A 15,090-nucleotide genomic window follows, 5' to 3' on the forward strand; every position below is an offset into this window, starting at 1 on the left:
CGCTCAAAAGGAAATCTTAATACTTCAGCGTACAACATTTTTGACAACCATGTGAACCAGCTATGATAGCCCCATGCACAAAACCAACTCCATAAAGAAATGGTGTTGGAAGAACTTGACTGTCCTGCTTGGAACTGTGACTTCAACTCGATCTAGAAACTGCAGGCTGAGGTTTTCTCTTTTTCTCTGTTCTTCTGTGACGTTTCAAGTAGTTTGGCTACCGTGTTTTGCATGCATCATTTCCTCCATTCCTTGAACAGTTTATGTTATAGTTGCATTCCTTCTACTGGGATTAGGTGACCTAAATGCACTGAAAGGCTAGGTTTGCTGGATGTTTTGATGAGTCGAATGACTAATAAGGGTTGTAGCTCAGGCGATAGAGCAAGTTGGAGGTCTAATATCCCTCCATGTGCTAAAAGTGTCCCTGACAGCTTTGGCACTTTTAGTGCGTGAATGTGTGAATGAGAAACACTTTGTAAGGCAATTTGTAGAACCTTGCTTGGTTATAAGGAACCATATATGTTTAAAGTTGGACTGCATGCATTAAACGCAGCACTGGCTCTGGTGTTAGAGGGAGCTGTGGTTCGATCCCACTCACCTCCTGTTCATATCACACTGACAAGCAGTCATGGTGTCTTGAACCATAAAGGTAAAAAAACTAAATAAAAATGGCTTTAACTGACTTTAACTGGAGACCATTCACCATGTGAACTGCTGCGACACATTTAGACCTGACAAGATAGGAAAGCAGAGATATACGCCATGCATGAAACACAACTGACCTGTCTGGGATTCCTGCTTATCAAGTAAAGTTATTTATATAGCACATTTAAAAATAAATAAATAAAAGTCAGCGATTCTGCAAAAGTGCTTTCCAATAGAGAAATATGGGTTGCAAAATATCCAAACAAGTCTAATTATGATGCAAATTCACCTGATTAATTTCAACATTATGGTTAAAATTATATAAAATATTAATTTACCAGAGTAAATTGAATAGTAAGGTTAAAACTCTACAGTAATATCAATTATGGAGATCTACCTGACAAATTTAAAAACTTTTTTTTGTGTATCATATGCTGTATATATCTCTGTTTGTGCGTGTAATATGTCTGTCAATAAAAAGTTAAGATCCTACAATACCATACATGGACAACTTTTTGTTTGGGTCAGTATACACCGAACACTGACAACAGTCACAAAATTATAACCATGGACAACTAAAGTGTACAACACTTATTTTTTTTAAATAATGCAATATGTTACGAGGATGGGTTGTGGTGTTCATCTGGCTGTTATTTTGACATGTACCACCTACACAATGTTCCAGACCATGAACACTCCTTTTGGGTAACAACAGTCTGCCAGTAAGACAACGTGCCTCACCACACATCAAAAACTCCTCAAGAACAGCTCCAAGAACACAACCAAGAGCTCAAGGCACTGACACAACCTCCAAACTCCCTAAATCCCAATCAAGTGGAGAAATCAATGAGATGCTTTGGAACAAGTCCAATCCACTGAGGCCGAAGCCAAACCCTGCAACCCACAGGACCCAAAGCATCTACTAGCTTCCTGATGCCTGCCGGACACCACTGGACACCACCAGAGATCCTGTATCTTTGCCCGACATGTCAGAACTGTTTTGGTTGCATGAAGAACACCAACTGTTATGCCGGCAGTTTTAAAGTTGTGGCTGATTGGTGTATAATCCAGCACTGAGGACGACGCTGTTCTGGCTCAAAGAACCAAAACATCTGCAGTCAGGTTCCAGTTTCTTGCAGAAAACCTTCCTAGAGGAGTGTAGGCAGTTCTAACAGCATATTAATACAAGTAGTTTTAACATGACATGCTCAGTGAATATATCTGGGTGTAATGTTTTATGAACTGTACGTCTTTCATGCCCTCCCATCCCTCCTCATCTAATGCTTTCTTACTTCTCCTCCTCTTCTCCAGTCGTTTCTGTCGTTTCTCCTCCCTCAGCCGGGCCTCCTCCTCCTCTTGCTGCTGGCGACACTTGTGAAAGTTTTCCACCACCACGCCCACAAACATGTTGAGCACGAAGAAGCTGACGATGAGGAGGAACGAGATGAAGAACAGCAGCATCCAAGGATTGTTGTTTCTTATTGGCTGTGGAAAGAGACAGACAGAGGAAATGTAGGGAGGAAAGGCGGGGAGGCGGCATGAGGACAAAAAAGGAGAAATAGGAGGATCAAAGAGTGACGAAAGAGGATGAGGAGAGGCAGAGAGGAAGAAAAGGAGAGAGCACAAACAAGAGGACAATGTGAGTCCTGAGTCAGCAGCGAAACTGCCAGCACTGTCAACTCACATCTATTTATCCATCTGACTTTTATTCTTCCCTTACACCTCCTCACCTCTCTCTGGAAACATTTCCCCCTTCACTCAAACAAACAAGATCAAAAGTGCTTGAGACTGACACGAAACAGACTGAAAATGCAGCGGAACGCAATAAACACTCGCTGAACTCTATTGATATTTTTCCAGTGTGTCTGATTATGTGAGTGTGTCTCTTCACCTGCTGGTCCACTCCGACAGCATCCAGGCCGTCGTACATGATGCTGACCCAGCCGTCTTTACACGACAGCACAAACAGTGACATCAGCGCCTGCAACAGTGAGACGAATGGAAATCAGCGTCATGCTCTCGATCACTTCGTACGGCGTCAGTCAGACAGTCTGAGATGTGTGGGATTATGACAAACCTGTCCCAGGTTGTCAAAGTTGTATTTCCGTCGAACCCAGCGGTAACCCGCCTGCAGACACTGGGTCCTATTAGTGATGTAAGTCACATTAAGGCCGTCGCAATGGAAGAACTTCCCTTTAAAGAGCTGCACACACAGACAGATGTGTGCAGACGGTTAAAAACACAAAAGAACAGTGTAACCTCAAGGTAATGCAAAGAAAGCTTAAAAAAAATAGTGCAGTAAATTACTCAGAAGGGGCCTACAGGGCTTTTGTTCTTACATTACAGATAAGAAACCCAAATTTGGTCCATTCTGCCTTACAAGAACAGAAATACTTCAGCCTGGAGTGTTCTCGTTAGAGTGTAATGCGGTGTGTTTTTCAGAAATACATGCCAGTGTGTTAATGTTAGCGTTAGCATTCATCAAGCATCATTTCCTGTGCAAGCACTAAACCTGAATATTTGCGGGAAGATTTGCAAAAATGGAAACTGGCAGCAAGGAGAGAGAGAGACTTTTACCAGGAAAATGCTGTTCAAATAAATATTACAAATGGTGTTGCACCTAGTTGTACCCAAACTTATTGGACCGTGATGCCTTAAAATGAAGATTTATACGCCGGCATTGCATGTCATTAACTTTGTGTCTGTGTCCTCCCTGCGAGTATTTCTGGCTCTGGAGCTGCATGTTTCTGATCTGCAGCTAATGGCCTCACCAACCTGCTCAGTGTTTATTGTTCTTTTGTTTGTTGTCTGTTTCTCTGCTATCCTTTTCCTCCCTCTCCTCACCCCAAATGGTCGAGGCAGATGGCTGCCCTCCTGCTTCTGCCGGAGGTTTCTTCTGTTAAAAAGGAGTTTCTTTTTTCCTTCCCGCTGTTGCCAAACAGCTTGTTCAAAGGGAATCATAGGATTTGTCGGGTTTCTCTCTATAATATAATATTGTACATTCTTGACCTCACTATGTGAAGTTCCATATGTTGTGAATCGTCGCTGTGTAAATAAAGCTGAAAATATAAATTGAATTGAAGTGAGTGCGAGACATCAGCACTTCAAACAAAAGAGCAGTTTTCTCATTCAGATTGTTGCCTTTACAGCATTTCAAGGCCTGAAGAAATGAAAGTATCCAGGAACAACAACCATTACTGGTCAAAAGTGGGAACAAAATAAGTATTAGCCTCTGGTAAAGACGTATTTTTTTTCTTTCTTATACCTTTAATGATTGGGGGCCGTGTTTTATAACATGACTATCTCTAATGTCAAATAGAGCTTCTTATATTTTAGCTTATTGTTGTGAATATTAAACAAACTCACGACGTCCTGAAATTAATAAGTAATAAATTGTATTCATTAAGGGAATTAATAATATAAAAATTCAGGTGAAAATCCGATTATTAAAAAAAAAAAAACACGTTCTCAGCAGAATCCCTCCATAGGACCATTGTTTTTTTAATTACTTCCAGGGACTCTGGTGCATAATCAGCAGCTCATTTGCATTTTCTCCAAATTTTTCTCTTCACTTTTTATTACCCGAAGCCTTTTCTGAGCTGTGCCTCGTTTATTTTAAACCACTGTGACTTCTTGCGGCAGGAAACACGACAAGCTTTGGATGTTTGGATGAAAATGAGTTCGACGAGAAGCAGGGGAAAAAAATAAAAGAAAATACTGAAATGATGAGGCTGTTCTCCAGCGAGGAGAGGATGAAAAGGGAATATAAATATTTACCTGGACTCCCAGAATTCCAAACACGATGAAAAACGCACAGCAGATGAGAACGATATTCCCAATGGGTCTGAGAGATGTGATCAGAGTCTCGACCACCAGTTTCAGACCTGGAGCTCGACTTATGACCCTGAAACACAGTCACACAGGTTAAACAAGTTCTGCAGATGATGTCCAAGGAGTAAAAACATGAGAAGGAAATGTATGCAAAACTACTTGTAAATGTGTGCAGAGAGTTGTGTGCCTGCATCTCAATCAGTGTGTCCGTAGTGAGATTTGTCAATGCAAACCGGAATCTGCAAATGTCTTTTCAAAATCTGTGTCTGTAATTAGGTCTTCAAATGTGCAAAAAAATATGCTAATCTGTATTAAAATTTGTAAATGTAATTAGAGTTGTAAACCCGTACAAAGAACTGTAAATGTGTACAAAGATCTGTAAATGTGTACAAAGACACTTTTCATCTATTAATATCTTTGTACACATTTATAGATCTTATTATGTTTGCAAATCTTAATAGACATTAGCAGATTTTTAACACTTTTGAAAACCGAATTACAGATACACAAATTTTGATAAAACATTTGCAGATTAAAATTTGTAAACATAAGATTTGTAAATGCGTACAAAGATCCGTAAATGCATTCATCCATCCATTATCCTTATCGTTAATCCTCATTAGGGTCATGGGGGGCTGGAGTGTATCTCAGCTGACTAAGGGTGAAGGCAGGAGGACACCTGGACAGGTCACCAGTCTATCACAGGGATACATATAGAGACAATCACACTCACATTCACACCTAATTTAGAGTCACCAATTCACCTCAGCATGTTTTTGGACTGTGGGAGGAAGCCAGAGAACCTGGAGAAAACCCATGAATGCACAGGGAGAACATGCAAACTCCACGCAGAAAGATCCCAGGAAGGCGGGGACACGAACCGAGGATCTTCTAGCTGCAAGGCGAAAGTGCTAACCACTACACCACTGTGCAGCCCTAAACGCGTACAAAGATCTGTTAATGCGCACAAAGACACTTTGAATATATTAATATCTATGTACGCATTTACAGATCTTACTATATTTACAAATTTTAATAGAGATTAGCAGATTTTTTACACATTTGAAAACCTAATTACAGATACACAAAAAAAGACATTTGCTAACTCCGGTTTACATTGACAAATCTCACTACGGAGACACAGCTTGAGATACAGACACACAACTATCTAGACACATTTACCAATAGTTCTTCTACAATACAGTCGTTCCTCGCCATATCGCGGTTCACTCTTTGCGGTCTCACTGTATCACGGATTTTTTTTTTTTATTGGAGCATTTTGTGATAAACAGGTACTTTTATAGATTTATTATTTTCATTATTTTTGCAGTAAAATAAGCATTTTCAAGCCTAAAAAATTGGAAACAATATAAAAAATATATAAAAAATAATAATTCAAAAATACTAAAAGAATATTGAATCGAAATAGAATGCGTAGCGTACAGCGCTGGGCACTCATTGGCTCAGCGACCGTAGCATCAGTCTCTTCTGTCTCCTGTGTATAGCAGCATTCAGCATCTCGCCTTGTCCATTTCACATCAATGTCTGATTGCTGCACATAGTGTTGCTCAGCAGTGTTGTGTTTTCGTGTCTAAATCCTTAAAATATATAAAAATAACAAAATAAATAAAATATAAGGTCGTTACTTTGTGGATTTTCTCCTATAGCGAGAGGTTCTGGAACCTAACCCCCGCGACAGACGAGGGATCACTGTACTGCCCCCTAAAGAAACATCCTGCACCATGCCTACCTGAGCGGTCGCAGTGTGCGTAGCAGCCGAAGCACCCGGAGGATGCCAAAGATTCGATTCCCGCCTGTTGATGCCAGTGAGACCAGGATGTCCACCAGCGACACAAACACTAGCAGCCCGTCCAAGACGTTCCAGCTGCTCTGCAGGTACACGCCGTTTCCAAAGTACAGGCCCATAGCCACCACCTTATCACACACAGGCATGCAGACACACACACACACACACACACACACACACACAAACACACACAGACCCGGTAAAATTACTGAAGTAAGAAAATAATACAGGATGTAAAATGAGACTAAAAGCCATTCCGATGCCCACCCAGGAAGAAAACTGCCTCTTTATAAGATGAGAAAATGACTTTTGGAGTGAAGTGCTCGTTGGGAGGATGTGTCATGTTATGGTTACCTTGATCATCATTTCGCCCACGAAGATCACAGTGAAGATGTAATTGGACACACTGAGGAAAATACGCTCCTGTCACACACACACACACACACACACACACACACACACACACACACACACACACACACACACACACACACACACACACACACACACGTAAGAGTGTGAGGCAAATACAGAAAAGCACATTCATTAATTTAAAGCCGCTCTCCAGGTATTGATAAAACCCCCAAAACTCCATTTCGTACATTAAAAGAATCTAACTAAAAATGCTTCAGATATATCTCTACACTGTTGATTCTTTGCAGCAGCTCAAGCACACCAGCTCACCTATGAATCTGATCAGACAAGCTACAAACTACTCAGCCATATGGGAAGTCTGTTTTTAAGTCATCTGTATGATAAAATTTCAAGGCAGTCACCCTAAGCCAGGGATGCCTAACATGCAGCCACGACTTTGTAAAGTGTAAAAATCACACAGAAGACATTAACTGCAAATTGCGAATTTGTAAAACTATAAAATCATTTCTAGACAAGTTGTTTTGATAATTAAGTAAAATGCTATACTGCTCATTGTTGTTTTGTGTCTCATTTTTGTAATGTCTTGTTTTTGTCTTTTTTGTCTTACTTTTGTCATCTATTTTCTTGTCATTTTGTTTCTCACCTGTCTTTTTTTGTCTCGTTTGCATAATTTTTTGTCTTGTTGTCATTTGTCATTTTCTTGTCGCTTTATAACTTTTTTGTCTAATTTTTTGTCTTTTTTGTTTTGTTTTGTGTGGTTTGTCTCATTTTTTGTCATTTTATTTTTCGATTTTGTCATTTTGTGTCTCATTTTTGTAATATTTTGTCTCATTTTTGTAATATCATGTCTTGTTTTTACTATTTTTTTGTCTGACTTGTCGTTTGTCTTTTTTTGTAGTTTTGTTTCTTGCTTATGTCTTTTTTCGTCTTGTTTGTGCAATTTTTTGTCTCATTTTTGTCATTTGTCTATTGTTTGTCACTTTGTAACGTTTTTGTCAAATTTATTGTCTCTTTTTTTTGTTTCATGTCATTTGTCTCATTTTTTGTTTTTTTGTTTCTCGTTTTTGTCATTGTGTCTCATTTTTGTAATATTTTGTCTTCTTTTCATAGTTTTTTGTCCGACTTGTAATTTCGATCATAAAGTAAAATACTATATCATTTAGTTCCAGACACCAGTGATTAAATGTTTTGTACCAGTACACTCTGTGATCTGTAATTTCTAATGTGTAAATGATAAACTGAGGCATAATGCTGTTGAAATTGAACTTATTTTTCTTAAGAAATTTGAGGTTGTTCATGACGTTTTGTTAAAAGTTCATTAAATGTGAATGTGAAAAGTGAACATTTTCAGAATGTACTTTTTTTGCACTAAAACAAAGGAAAATTTTTGAGTTGTCATTTTTTATAGGTTATTATGCTGTAATTTAACTGGTCTGGTCCATTTGAGATCAAATTGGGTTGAATGTGGCCCCTGAACTAAAACGAGTTTCACACCACCACGTAAGCCATGATGATGATGTTTGTTTTGCTCATTCATTCATTCATTCATTGATTCATTCATTTGATGTATTTCAGACATGACATAGGATCATAAAGGCAAAACACACAAGTCAAAAAACAAAACAAAACCTAAAATAATGTCTGAAAACGACTAGGATGAAGTTTAACTTATTAGTTCTGTACATCTCATATCTTATTGCTTCCTCATAGTGTGTCTTACAGTGTATTAAAAAACACCATATGGGACACGTTGGGACAAGCTTGATTTTAACCGAAGGGGTGTCTTTAAGGATTTTGTGTCCCAGCAGCTTCGGCTTTGATTGTGGACTGTGAATATGCTATAAAACTAGCATAAAAAATCCATTTTATTTGTAGTAAAACACACTGCTAGCAGCAGATGTTCATATGGTGCCTCTTGTATCGGCCACAAGCAACAGCCGGCGTGTTTGGGACTGAGATCTTCCACATTTGTGAGGACGCTGTTTAAGGTTTAGACTAGACGTTAGGGATAGAAAGGTTCATCAAACAGAGAGCTCCACATAAGAAATAAAGAAAACAACAGTTGGAAATGATATCAGTTAAAATAGGATTAAACACAGTTAATTCAGTTCCAGTGCAAAATTTAAACCATCAAGTTAAGGCTGAAGGTTTGCCGTGTTGTTATGATGGTGGTGTTTTACCATGCTGTGAGGCTGAATGTCGGGTCTCTCCAACGCGATGGTGATGCAGTTGAGGAAGATGAAGAGGAGAACGGTGTGATCAAACATCTTGTGACCAATGACCCTCTGACACCACAGTCGGAACCTGAAGAAACACAATAAGAACAATGGAGCATCAGAACCTTCGTCTCTATTGTCTATATATAGACATATATTTAAGGTTTAAGTAAGGAAATGTATTCGCCCCCACACAGAAATCTTCTGGTCTTGTATATTTCTCACACTGAAATGTTCCAGATCATCAAAGTAATATTTATATTTATTGTCTATTACACAGAGATAACCCACAAAACACAAAATGCAGTTTTCAAATGATGATTTACTCAAAACCTGTATCCCCCCTGTGAAAAAGTAATTGCCCCCCTGAATCTAATAACCGGTTGGTCCATTGGCAGCAACAACTGCAGTTAATTGTTTGTTCCAGCTTGTGATCAGTCTTTTACATCATGGAGGAATTCTGGTCCACTCTGCAGAATAGTTTTAATTCAGTCACATTAGATGGTTTTCCAGCATGAACTGTCCAATTGTATTCAAGTCCAGACTTTGACTCAGCCACTCCAGAGAATGCATTTAGTTCTTTTTGAGCCACTCAGAGGTGGACTTGTTTGTGTGTTTTGGGTCATTGTCTCACTGCATAAACCATTAGTGTTGAGCTTTAGGTCGTGAACTGATGGTGGATTTTCTCCAGGAGGATTTTCTGATAGAGAGCAGAATTCATGGCTCCATCAGTGATGACAAGTCATCCAGGTCCTCCAACCCTCACACTACCATCAACATGCTCATCAGTCCACAGGATGTTATCGCAAAAGTCTTGGAGCTCATCCAGATATTTTTTTGTAAATACCAGATGAACCTTTATGTTCTTTTTGGTCAGTAGTGGTTTGATCCTTGCAACTCTCCCATGGATCCATTTTCTCCCAGAGTCTTCCTTATTGTAGAATCATGTAGATGAACCTTAACTGAGGCCAGTGAGGTCTGCAGATCTTTAGATGTTCGTCTGGGTTCTTTTGTGACCTCCTGGATTAGATGTTGACACTCTTGGAGAAATGTTGGTTGTTGGTCCACTCCTGGGAAGGTTCACCACTGTTCCATGTTTCTCCATGTGTGGATAATGTCTCTCACTGTGGTTCTCTGGAGTCCCAGAGCCTCATCAATGGCTTTGTAACCCTCCAGACTGATAAATGTCATTGACTTTGTTCCTCATCTGTTCTTGAATCTCTTTAGAACGTGGCATCATGTGCTGCTTTTTCAGACCCTTTAGCTACTTCACAATGCCAGACAGGTTCTATTTAGTGATGTTTAGATTGAACAAGCCTGGCAGTAATCATATGTGAGTGTGGATGGTGAAACTGAACCCAACTTTTGATTGGTAGCTAAGGGGGCAATTACTTTTTCACATAGGACAAGATAGGCTGGACGGTATTTTTGCTTTAATAAATGAAATCATCAACGAAAAGCTGAATTTTGTGTTTTCTTGAGTTATCTTTGTCTAATATAAAAATTAGTTTCATGATCTGAAACATTTACATGTGACAAATATGCAAAACATTTCTGTCGGGGAGCAAATACTTTTTCATAGCGCTGTATATAAAGCCACCACACCTCCTGAATCTCTGCATTCACTGCACTTGTCCACATAATGTGTATGTTTGCACTTGGCCAGGTTTAATTGATAAAAGTGAAAACTGCATCACTAAGCCGTAGCTGCAAACTTCCCACTTAAACTGTGAATTTTCACACATGCTGTGGTTTAGCCACCGAGGCCACTCCGGAGAATATCAGAGGAAGTGAACGTCTGTTTGTTTGTGTGTTTACCGGTTGTGTGGGGCGAACAGATAGAGGGACCACTCTTCATGCTCGAGGCACCACTGAGGCTCATAGGGCTCCAGAATCTTCTTCAGCTTCTTACATAAACTCTGAAATAACACACAAACAAACATCTGAGCAAACCTGCACGCTTCGATGCACAATTATAAGAAATTTGGATGTTGTTGGTTTATTTCCGATATATTTTAACAACCAAAATCATGCAGTGCTCACATTATTGCAATTCAAAATGACCTCAGTGTTCTATTTGTACGACATGAGGCACAACACAGCTCATGTTTTTGCTAACAATGCTGCCGTTGTTACCTCCACTCTGCTCATAATTTAAATTCAGCTAATTAGATATTTTCAGAGTTGCATAAGTGTCTCAGGTCAAGAAGGTTGGAATTCGTGCCTTTGCAAGATAATTAGCAGCAGCTTTAGAACTTTTCAACATGCCTAAACAAGCTCTTTTATTAACTTGTTTCATCTGGAAGAAAGCAGAATCACAACACCATTAAGATGAGCAAATCAAACAAATATTCACCTCCTCCAACGCCTCCTCGTCCTGGTCGCTGGGGTAGTGTGACGTCAGGGGAGCGTCGTCATAGCAGTGGTCCGGGAGGTGGAAGGTGGTGCCGTTGCAGTCTGGTGAGTGCAGTATGGGCACCTGCAGGTAGTCCGACTGGTCCAGAGACTGCTCCCGGCTGCTGTGGTCGGAGCTGGTGTGGGTGTCCGACAGCAGAGACTCCATCTCCCCGGACTGGCTCTTCCTGTGGAGGCTGGGGGCTCGGCCGATGCTGGTCCAGCTGGAGCGACGGCTTTCAGGCCCGCCGTCCCACAGAGACTGTGAAGACAACTTGGAACAACAGAAACACGTCACTGGATTTCTTACAGATCTTTCAACTGCACATGAAGATTTAATTCTTGGCAGATTAACGGCACCCTGAGAAGTGTTTTGGCGAGTAACAGTACATTTTGTTTTCTATCTTGTGCTCCACCAACCTGCACATTAAGACAACCAGAGCTGGTAGTAAGTTGAGTACTAGACATGCTGACACAAAACCTGAGGTAAAAGACGGTGACTATTTTTTTTTTTTTTTTTTTTTTTAACCATGGTTCTACTGCTTCCAGTAGACCGCACACCAAATAAGAATCAAAGGCTTACCTTATCTTATCTTGTCTCATCTTATCTTATCTTTTCATACATCCAATCACCCAAATGGTATCCACCTCCAAGCTCACTATATACGACTCAACTGATCAACATCTGGTGCTTATAATGTGCCAACAAAAAGGCTCCATAGCTGAAAGACAACCAGCCAAAACAATACGGCTTCCAAAATATTTGACTTTGCTGGTGTTTTATGAGGATGGGAATGCATTCAAGCCATTTGTTACCTTTTGGGAATACACTCAGTAACAGTAGGTTTGTTGGCAAACACTGAGAGCAAACAAAAAAACCCCTGCAAGGTACCTTTAATGGAAATGTTTTCCTTCTCATCTGGCTAATGCAACACTCTGTTATTACTCCAGGGATCAATTTCTACGACTACAGTTTTAACTTGTGCAAAACAATCATAAAGCCCCCTAGATGTAGAAATTGATCCTGGATTAATTTCCTTTTCATAACATTCTCTGTAAATCATCGTTGCTCCTGACAGTTAATGCAGTGTTTCCGCTACATTCATTTAGGAGCGGCGGCCCGCCATTCCTAATTCCTAGCCGCTGCTGCTTCAAATTTCTTTTTTTTTTTTTAAATTGTCATAAATCCACCACCACCGCATGTCTCCACCTTCACAGCAGAGTCCTGCAGTGTGTTGGGTACTCGCGAGTACTAAGGTTAACTACAGATAACTATCTTGCTCAGTATCTACTCTTTCATATGTCGGATTAATACGACGTTGATGTCGGGAGAGCGCGGCCTTGAAAGTGACGTCATGTCAAGCAACAGAGAGTCAGAGAGTAAGAGGAGTGTCGTCTTGGAAAATATGGCAGCGACTTACCAGAGAAAAGTTATTAGCTCAAGATAACTTATAATAGATTTTACAAGTTAAATAGACATTCAAAATATCGATGGCCAGCTAACGTTACGTAACATATCAGTAGCTTCAGGTAATTGGGTCCGGTGCCATCTCAGTGTCGCTAACGTCAGTAAACTAATGATATCATTAAGCTAATATCTACACACCATGATGTAACTGCTGACTGCATTTTCAGATGAGCTTGTTCAATTTTTTTTTTTTTTTTTTTTTTTTTTACATTCAGCATTTAAAAAGCCATTTTCAACTGGTCATTCAATAAATAAGTTGTAAAAGTAAAATCTGCAGTCAAGTGTCATTTGTTTACATCACCACAGCTACCCGGAGAGCCTGCCGTTGCTGCTGAAAAAAATTCTAGAGGAAACACTGTAATGCCACAATAATATATGTAAAAGTTAGTGCCCAAGGCTCACCGGCGACCTCTGCTCGAGGCTGTGGGCTTCCATGGAAGCAGCACTCGCCCGGCGTGACTGGCTGGAGTTCATGGTAGGCGTCGCTGCTGTGTGTGTGATGACCGGCAGGGGAGGAGGTGGAGGTGGAGGCATGGAGGCTTTGGGGTTCAGGAGGCCGTTGGGGCTCAGCATCATGGCCTGGATTTTAAGCTCTGAACATGCACAGAAAAACAACAGTTTTTGGTAAATTATTCCTGTTTAGTAACATTTTGCTTTACAGTATTTCTTTCAGTGTTTTCATTTGAATCAGCTTTGATAGATGGTGTGTTCACAGGCATTTATTTTCATTCTGGAAATTTGAAGGCCTGTAGTGTATATCATATGACTTAAGGCAGCGGCCCCCAACCACTGGGTTGCACAGAAAGAAAAACGCTTTATTTTTTAAAACTTAATTTCTGGTGAAGTCTGCAGAGTGTTTTATTTTGAAAAATGACTACGTCGTTTTCCCATCACTTCCATCTGTGCTTGTTTCCCGCACTTGATTCGGCCATGAAATGGAGCCGTCAATTTACTTCCGACTTTGCAAAAGGGTACAAATTACACAGAAAACATTAACTGCAAATTGTAAATTTGTAAAACTGTACGTTTTAGATAACGTCTAGATCTTAACAAGTTTTTTCAATCATAAAGTAAAATACTATATTTCTCTGTTCCAAATACCTGTGACTGAACATCTTGTGCCTTTGTAGGCACTCTGTGATCTGTAAGTTGTAATGTGTAAATGATAAACTGAGGTATAATATTGTTGAAATTTGTCCATACAAGAAAACCAACTTGCAACTGAAGGAATTTTTCAAAAATCTCAGCAAGCTGATGTCAAAGACTGCAAAGGACCTTGGAGAAGTTGCTAAAGGGGACAATGCTACCCTTCGAAGCCAAGAAAAAACAATGTACTGAGATGTTAACAAGATAAAAAAAATCAACTAGATTTTCACCGAAGAGTCTTTAAATTATGAATAAATTATATAAATTAATAAATTTACTAGGAAAGTTTTGTAGTTTATGTCAACAAAATTATTACAATCAGAAAAAAAAATTGAAAAGCATATTTTGGTCATGATTTTAAATGTGCAATCAAATGCCTTGTATGTGCAGTATGTTTGCGCTTTTCTTGTCTTTCCTTTAAATAATCTTTTCCTCTTTAATTCATCTTTTTATAGTTGGCTAGATGTATTTTCTTTTAGTTTTTTTTCACACTGACTGATACACTTCATTGTTTCTTGCACTTTGAATTACAGTTTTTGATGTACACGTACCAGGACATTAGAGATATTCTATTTATGTAACTGATAGTGTAATTAGTAAAATAAAACAAGTACTGAAATGTTGCTTGTTCCACACTCACACGAGTCAGCTGCGTCTGCATGCTGATGTGTATTAAGGACTACATTTTATACATGGTGATTATTTTGATGTATTCTGCTCCTGGCCTTTATTAAATTACTGGGATAGTGAAGGTTGCTTACACTGGTATTTTACAGGTCAGGGGGCCAAAAAGTTTAAGCTTTATTGGAACTACTTCAAGCACAATAAATCAAACTTAAAGTGGCAAAATTGTATCTCAAACTGTGATTTATGTTTATGACAAGAGTTCAGGTCATACTTCTACTGTTTGTGCTTCCTTCAAAATAAGGCTGGTTCACTCTAAGGTTTGTTTATAATCAGTATGATCATGTTGCTGCACTCCAAGGTGAACAAAATGACAAATGTAATAAACCAAAATGATCCTTCAAAGCAACTGTAGGTCAGTTTGTATTTTCACATACAGCTGATCTATGAGTTTGTACCAAGCTGCAACCTACAAGGCAACACTGAAGTGCCAAAAACTGCTGCTCCTTAAACGGTTGTCTCAAAACGTTAGAGTTCATAAATAAATGTTAAATGTCCAGCTTTACAGCAAAAAAACAAAAAAA

General features: G+C 39.4%; 1 protein-coding gene across 2 annotated transcripts in view; it reads right to left on the reverse strand.

The window, feature by feature from the left end:
• Window positions 1-15,090, reverse strand: part of LOC111580856 (voltage-dependent T-type calcium channel subunit alpha-1H-like) — a 61,808-nt gene that overhangs the window by 14,896 nt on the left and 31,822 nt on the right. For both annotated transcript variants that reach the window (XM_055009921.1, XM_035956572.2), the window contains exons 16-25: window positions 13,139-13,329; window positions 11,231-11,542; window positions 10,693-10,793; window positions 8,839-8,962; window positions 6,638-6,706; window positions 6,227-6,411; window positions 4,423-4,549; window positions 2,723-2,848; window positions 2,537-2,626; window positions 1,938-2,130 (exon numbers count right to left, since the gene is read on the reverse strand). In XM_055009921.1, the coding sequence (XP_054865896.1) occupies window positions 1,938-2,130; window positions 2,537-2,626; window positions 2,723-2,848; window positions 4,423-4,549; window positions 6,227-6,411; window positions 6,638-6,706; window positions 8,839-8,962; window positions 10,693-10,793; window positions 11,231-11,542; window positions 13,139-13,329 (1,518 nt within the window). The remainder of the gene's footprint in view (window positions 1-1,937; window positions 2,131-2,536; window positions 2,627-2,722; window positions 2,849-4,422; window positions 4,550-6,226; window positions 6,412-6,637; window positions 6,707-8,838; window positions 8,963-10,692; window positions 10,794-11,230; window positions 11,543-13,138; window positions 13,330-15,090) is intronic.

Source organism: Amphiprion ocellaris, chromosome 4 (assembly GCF_022539595.1).
Source record: "Amphiprion ocellaris isolate individual 3 ecotype Okinawa chromosome 4, ASM2253959v1, whole genome shotgun sequence".
NCBI lineage: Eukaryota > Metazoa > Chordata > Actinopteri > Pomacentridae > Amphiprion > Amphiprion ocellaris.